The sequence below is a fragment of the Populus euphratica genome, unplaced genomic scaffold (assembly GCF_000495115.2).
Source record: "Populus euphratica unplaced genomic scaffold, PopEup_1.0 scaffold2875.1, whole genome shotgun sequence".
In the NCBI taxonomy this organism is placed as follows: Eukaryota; Viridiplantae; Streptophyta; class Magnoliopsida; order Malpighiales; family Salicaceae; genus Populus; species Populus euphratica.
In genome coordinates, this window is record NW_011502628.1 from 8,044 (window position 1) to 16,383 (window position 8,340).

Here is an 8,340-nt window from a genome sequence, read left to right on the forward strand (position 1 = left end):
AAGCAAAGTATTAAAGAGTGAACAAGATAACAAATATAAAACATGTTAGTATCAAACATTAAAGTCCATATTAAGTTTACATTATACTTATTCTTACACCATTAGTGTAACCTTTTCACCTTGACATAATTAACTTAGCTAGACATAATGAAAGAAAGCAAAATAGATAAACAAAATAAGAACATAAAAGTTAACTAAGTAAAGGAAAGGAAATGAAAGGCATAAACTTAATATTAATGAAAACAAAGCATAAAAAATACAAAGAGAGAAAGGAAGAGCATGATCTTGATCTGGAAATCAAGATGCCTAAATGCATGGCAAATGCCTCCTTTTATAGGCCAAAAATGGGAACTATTGATTTGATGACTAATTGATAAGTGGGTGACCAACTTTTGACTTGGTGACAATCCTTATCTTCTCTTGTCTGCCCAAAACGTCATTGATAACGTCAAAATTGGAGCCAGTTGTAAACATGAAAGTTGTAGGCAATTGTCTCAGCTTTCTTGTGTAAAAATTTCAGCTCATTTGGACTTCTAGAACTCTAGATATGGCCAAAATACCGAACAGTGCTCGGGCTGGAAGACAGATTCGGGCTTCTTTGTTGTTGCTACAATTTGGACTTGATAATGGCCTTTTTAGATCTTGGGCTCCATATGAAAGTTGTAGGCCTATGTCTTACCTTTCTATCCATATAAATTGGACCTAAATCTGAGATATATAGCTCTAGATATGACCCAATTACCGAACAGTGTTCCGGTTTGGATTGCACCGACATCTCTTTTCTAAGTTTGGCCATCTCTTTATCCTTGCAATTTAAGTTCTTCAAGTCATCAATCAATCCTTTGATTTATGTGATAGGCCTGCATTAAAAATAGACATTTACCACAAATTATAGGTATCTTATATTATTAGATACATTATTATAAAATATGTTTTAGTTAAGGAGTTATTGATATTTCAAGTGCAAAATGATGATATAAAACCATGACAAAAATGCACTTTTAAGTACTAATCAGTGTGGTATGCATGAAGTATGTATGAGAGCATCTCATGCCAATCTTTGTAGGTGACCACCATTTTTTGGATGATTTTCTTGAGATTCTTATTAGCTACTTCAACTGCCCCATTCATCTTCAGTCTACAAGGGAAAAAATTGAAGTGTTTAATTTTCCACTTGGTGCATAGTTCGTCAATCAGCTTTCTATTGAAATTCTAAATGTTATTAGTTACCGATCTTGCTGGCAAACCATAACGACAGACCAAATTCTTTTCAATGAATCTCTTGACTACTTTCTGTGTTATGTGGGCATAAGAATTAGCTTCTACCCACTTAGTGAAGTAGTCAATGACCACCATAATGAATCTATATCCATTGCTCGCTTTAGAGTTGATTGGCCCTATGACATCCAAACCCCACATATCAAAAGGCTAAGGTGAGATCATATTGAACAAAGGTGTTGGAGGCGCATTTATCCTATCTCCATATATCTGACACTTATGGCATTTTCTCACATAATCTATACAATCTCTCTCCATGGTCAACCAGAAATATCCCAACCTTTGTATTTGTTTTGCCATTATATGCCCGTTAGCATGTGTAGCATAAATCCAGCATGTGTAGCATAAATCCCCTCATTGACTTCTTTTAATGTTTGTTCAATCTCCTTTTCATTCAAACACCTGAGCAGGTCCCATCAAATGACCTTTTATATAAAATTTCTCCATCTAAGTAAAAATTCATGGTCATTCTCCTCAAAGTCTTTTCTTTGTCTTGGAAATCCTTTAAGGGTATTCTCGATATTGGAGAAACTTCTTAATGTCATTATACCAGGGCTTCCCATCTGGAGATTCTTTAATTAAGCAATAATGGGCTTGGAAACTTCTGACTTCAATATCTATTAGCTGGATCTTGCTTCTGGTATCGACTTGTGTCATTAAAGTTAAGGTTGCTAAGGCATCAGCAAACTGATTCTTATCTCTACTTATGTGGGTGAATTTGATCTCTTCAAATTCATTGGCTAACCTCAAGAGATAATTTTGGTACAGCTTCAATTTATCATCCTTGGTTTGCCATTCACCTTTGACTTGACAGATGATTAGTAAGGAATCCCCGAAGACCTCAAGCTTCTTGGCTTTAAGTTCTAAAGTAGTTTTCATGCCAATAATGCAAGCTTTATACTTAGCCGTATTATTGGTACATTCAAACAGTAACCTTGTTGAAACAGGACATTTCTTATTTTCTGGGAAAATTACTACCACCCCTGTCTCATTTCCTGATACATTTACTACGCCATCAAAGTAAAAGGTCCACGTATCACTTTCTCCACCTCCATTCTCTATTACTATCACATCTTCATATGGGAGATCAAAGTTTAGAGACTCATAGTTTTTCATAGCATGATCTACAAGATGATCGGCAATTATGCTTCCTTTTACATCTTTTCTTGTCATAAAAACGATGTCATATTCTACCAACAACACTTGCCACCTTGCTATTCTACTTGACAGATAAGTTTTTTTCATAGATATACTTGAGCGAATCTAATTTTGAAATCAACCAGGTTGTGTAGTATAACATATACTGCCTGAGTCTTTTCGCACTCTAAACCAAGGCACAATATAACCTTTCAATTGTTGTGTATCATGACTCACAGTCATTGAATTTTTTACTCAAGTAGTAAATAGCTTGCTTTTTCCTTCCTGACTCATCATGTTGTCCCACCACATAGCCCATAGTTGTTTTTGTTACCGTGAAATACAAGATCAAAGGCCTTCCTAGTGTTGGAGGTACTAGTAGCGGTGGGTTTTGCAAGTATCTTTTTATTTTATCAAAGGCTTATTGACAATCATTGTCTTATACTCTAAGATTTTTCTTCCTAAGCAAATGAAAAATTGGCTCACAGGTCACTGTTAGCTGAGATATAAATCAAGCTATATAATTTAGGTGTCCAAGAAAATTTCTTACTTCCTTTTCTGTCTTAGGTGCAGTCATCTTTTGAATAGCTTTCGCTTTATCAGGATCAACTTCTATTCCTTGATCACTCACTATGAAGCCCAACAATTTTCCTGTTTTTAACTCGAATGAGCATTTTGCAAGATTCAGCTTTAATTGGTATTTTTGTAGCCTTTCAAATAATCTTCTTAATACTTATACATGATCTTCTTTTTTTTTGGATTTTGCAAGTATGTCATCCACATAAACCTTCACTTCTTAGTGCATCATATCATGGAATAAGGTAACCATTGCCCTTTGATATGTGGCTCCAGCATTCTTTAGCCTAAAGGCATCACTTTATAGCAAAATGTTCCCCCAAGGTATGACAAATGTGGTCTTCTCTTTGTCTTCTTCCGCCATTCTTATCTGGTTGTAACCAGAAATCCATCTATAAAAGAATACATAGCATTTCTTGCAGCATTATCAACTAGAATGTCTATGTGAGGTAAAGGAAAATCATCTTTTGGGCTCGTCTTATTCAAATCTCTATAATCCACACACACTCAGATCTTACCATCCTTTTTGAAACCACAACCACATTAGCTACCCATTGAGGATATTGGACCACATCTAGAAATCCTGCAACCCACTGTTTTTGTATCTCAACCTTTGCCTTAAGCAACATGTCCGGGCATATTCGTCTGGTTTTCTGCTTAACCTGTTTACTTCCTTCTATTAAGGGAAGGGAATTTTATGTACTACTATATCAGTATCTAGACCAGGTATATCTGCATAAGTTCAGGCAAAAACATTAGCATATTCCTATAAAAGAGAGACCAGTCTATCTCTTTCTTTAATTGTAACAAGGATGTCCATCTTTAGTTCTTTCTTTTCTTGCTCATTTCCCAAGTTGATAACTTCTAGTTTCTTACTAGCAGGTTCCCAAGACTTCTCAGAGTTTTCTACCAACTTAGTAATTTTTTTTATATCTTCTTCCTCTCATTCTTTATCACCCATTGCAACCATTAAGTGTGCTTGTGTAAGGGTGATTCGTGAAAAGATAAAAGGATGTAGGCATATATTGAACACAAGAAAATACATGATCTCATTAAAACAAAAGTGTTTGGTTAACATAGAAAATCTTGTGGTATCATAAGTTAAATTACCGACAAAACAGCACATATCAAAACAAGTCAAGACAACTCCAAACATGATCAAACAAGACAATTACTTTTTAAACACAATAGGGGCAGGCTCCATCTTTTAATTTTGGTACACCTCTCCTTTAGCCAATCTTCGCATAAAAAATCTAGTAAGAGGTTCATCAATGATGTGAATTGAAAACTATGGCAGAACTTCATCCTTCACTTCCAGATCCACTTCCTCTATCTGTCTTTCTTCTTGGCTCTCCAGGGTACTGATGTGGAGATCTATTATGCTAGATTTAGTCACTTCTGCAGTCCTTGGGAAAGATACTTGGAGAGATGGGATGGCAAGTTCCTCTTTTTCTGGCTCTCTTCTTTCAATCCTCATTATTCCTAACTCCCTTTTAATTTGAGTGACCCATTTATAATTGTACGAACATTCCCATCTCTACAATCTTCTGCTTCAATGAAGGGTATAACCTATTTTTTTATCATGGAAACTGTCTCTTCAGTTTTGACAGTTATCAGCATTCCATTCGTGATATACTTTAAACAGTGGTGCAATGAAGAAACTACTACTCCAGTTGTATGAATCCACGACCTCTTTAATAATATGTTGTAAGATGGATGGATATCCATTACTTGTAATGTTATCAAGAACATCTGCGGCCCCACATATAACTCCACTTCTAGGGTCCCAATTATCTGTCTTGGTGAACCATCATATACTCTTGCCATCAAGGTGCTAGGTTTCATATGTGATTCATCGATAGGCATTTCTTTTAACATATATATTGGTAAGAAATTTTGTGCAAAACCATTATCGATGAGTACCTTTCTGATCAAAATGTTCTTATAATGCACTGTAATATATAATGGTTTATTGTGTTTGGTATCATAGAAACCAAATTCATCTTCAATGAAGTATACGTAATTTGAGGCCTGAATTCTTCCTACCAAATGTTTCATGGCTTATTGATTGATGTCTTGAGGAACGTATGTCTCATTCACCACCTTTTGTAGAGCCTTTCTATGTGACTTCAAGCTTAAAATCAAAGGCAAAAGTGACATTCTTACTGGAGTTTTCTTGAGCTATTCAACAACACTATATTCACTATGTTTCATCAGCTTCAAGAATTCATTGGTTTCCTCTTTTATGACAAGTTTGTTTTTTTCCTTGGTCATGTCAACCCTTTATTTACCTTTACCTTTTCTTTGTTTTTCCAGTTCATCTAGAGTGAAACATCTTCTGCTACAAGTTAATCCTTCAATTTCTACTTGAAAAATAGGCGACTGTTGAGTGCTTTTAAAGAAACACCCATAGTTATGAGATAAGACATTGTAATTTCCTTTATGTGCCACTACTAGTTTGGACAGGACTAGTTCGGGTGGCTTTCTTGTAACAAATTATACTCGACATACCTTTTTATTTAGTGTTTCCATCATGGACACCTCTTCACCTATTGCTTTCTTAATTCCTAGTAATCCATGACTTATTATTTGCATCACTTTTTTGTGAAAGCCCTCATACTAATTAATCATATGACCTTCTATACTATGATGTTTGCAACACTTCTCGCTACCTTCTTTGTACCCTATATCTACCATCATTTGGTAGATCTTATCCATAGGCACCTTCAAGAGTTTTTAGTGTTCTATTTCTAAAATGTTTACAAAATCGCTACCTGAAACATGATTGGGTAGAGGGTTTGTATTCACATTAAGGGCATCTTTAAATGTTATCCATCCCGCTTTGATTAATTGCATAAGCTTTTTTTTAAAGCGTTGCAAGTATGGATGCTATGTCTTGCTACACCAGCATGGTAGTGGCAAGTAAGATATGGCTTATACTAGCTAGGGTAAGGCGGTTGTAAGGCTGCTAAGGGTACGGGGGCTACTTGTCCAATACTTAGTAGCTTTTGGTACATTTCATTCATAAGTAGCGATAATGGAGGCAATTGTTCTTGGGTTCTTTGGTAGTTTTTTTTTTAGAAACTTTCAGCTTGGTTTTTTACTTTGTGATTTTGGGGTTCAGGCTTTCTAGCTAGGATCGGGAAGTTGAAATTGGTGTTGGCAATTTGGGATGAAAAGAATGAAGTGTTATATCTTTGAAGTTGGCCTTACTTTTATAACTACTTTTAACATGATCAATTTTCCTTTTTTTTACTCCAAAACCCTTTTTTTCCATGGGTGCAGAGATTTTCCCACTCTTTATTCCTTGCTCTATTCGTTCTGCTACTACCACAGCATCAGTGAATTGTTGAGCCAAACTACCCATCACATGTTCGTAATAGGGTGCTTTTAATGTGTTAGCAAATAGAGTAACCATTCCCTTTTCTAGGAGTGAGAGATGTACTTGTGCCACCAAATCCCTTCATCTTTGAGCATACTCCCTTATACTCTCTTTGTCTTCTTTCTCCAGATTAGATAGACTGGTTCTATTTGGAGTAATATCTATGTTGTATTTATATTGCTTGATGAAAGCATCTACGAGATCCTTTCATATATAAATCCTGGTATTATCTAACCTCATATACCAGCTCAATGGTGCTCCACTCAAGCTGTCTTGGAAGAAATGCATCAGCAACTTCTCATCATGCACCACTTCTGCCATTTTATTGCAATAAGATTTGAGATGGGTAACAGGGCATTGAGTTCTGATATATTTGATAAATTTAGGAACTCGAAATTTCTTTGGTACCACCACATTAGGGACTAGACATATTTTTGTGGCTCATACTGGATCATATAAGTCTACTTCCTCAATGGCCCTCATCTTGGCCTCCAATATTGTCATCTTGTCTTGATCAATATCATCTAATGGCTTAGTTTTGTGGGACTCATTAGCTAATGCATCTGCAATTACAAGTGTTGGTACTGGTGTTATTGACTGCATAAATGTCGGATTATGCTGGAGCTCCTGTGTCTGTTCTCCTATTATTTCTTCAGGTTGATTTGCTGGAAAAGTGGCAAGTCTATTGGAAGGGCCCTCACTAGAGGTATTCCTTAATGCTTGCTCGAGTAAGCTGGTGAGGTGAGCCACACTAACCTTTAGAGAATCTAATTCCTCTTGGAAGTAAGCTTCGTGATAAGCACGCTCTTTATCTTCCATGATCGAAGTCAGGTGTTGTAGACTCTTTGAGACCTATATTTTGACCTGACGTATGCATGTGTATTATAATGAATGAATGTATGAATATGGATGTAAATGAAAGATGCATGTATGTGGATTAAAAAGCTAATCATGGCTCCCTTTGTCAAATACAGGTAGAATCTAAAATCTGATATACTCAAAGAGGTTTTACTCAAGTCTTTTGATTGATTGAATTCCATACACACTACAAAAGTTTAAAAGTAGGCTTAGGCCTATACAGATGGTTCATACAAAGTGTCTTTATTCAAATGTTATTCCTATATTGGTTACATTCCTGATGAAAGAGGAAACTTCATTGAAATATTCCTCATATCTATGACGGTTATTGCCAATCTTGGAAGCCTTCACTCGTAGCTCATTTGCCTTTCGAGCCACCATGTCAATTAGCTTGTTAGTTTGTTCAATCTTGTAATGGAACAAGGTGTTATCTTGAAGCAATGTTCCATTACTGACGGTTAATGATTCATTGTTCTTCTCCAAGATTTGAACCATCTTTTCCAACTGCTGAATCTGTTTTTTGGCCCTTTGCGATTCCTCCTTCTTTATATCAAACTCGACTGCCTTAGTGTTTAGTTGTAAATCGAGGCTGCTATATAGTTTTATCATTCCTCAAACTATTCTTGCATCTTCTTTTCTTTTTCCTCTTAGGATTCAAGCTCGGTATGTATCTCAGAAACTCGATTTCTCATGCCATTTATTTTATCCAGGTATTCCTTCATGTCTGACTCAGCTATCCTTTTCGCTTTTCTCTCATCGTCAGCATGTACCTGATATCGAGTTTTTAAGCTTCTGTCTTCTTTAATGGTGAGACTAGCTAATATGTTCTACTCTTTTAGCTTCCCATTTCAATTTATATTTGTCCCTTTCTTTCTATAAAGAAGCTATTATTTCTTTATCAATAGACTTTCTATTTTCTAAAGCCTTTTTTAGAGTCAACAATTCCAGCTCCACCATTACATGCTTATTTACCAACTCATTATACTTGACCTTCCCTTCTTCTAGTTGCTTATTTGCTTCGTGTTGGTTCTTTCTTAACTTAACAATTTGCTTATCTTTTTCTTCCAATTGTTGATCTAGAGAGGCCTTCATCTCATCTTCTTTCAAGA

The 8,340-nt window shown here is 35.7% G+C and overlaps 1 protein-coding gene across 1 annotated transcript; it reads right to left on the reverse strand.

Moving 5' to 3' along the window:
• Nucleotides 1-1,782: 1,782 nt before the first annotated feature.
• On the reverse strand, nt 1,783-2,451 carry LOC105119341 (uncharacterized). The gene has a single exon (XM_011017468.1). It carries the CDS (start codon nt 2,449-2,451, stop codon nt 1,783-1,785), a length of 669 nt encoding a protein of 222 aa, XP_011015770.1.
• Nucleotides 2,452-8,340: the final 5,889 nt, after the last annotated feature.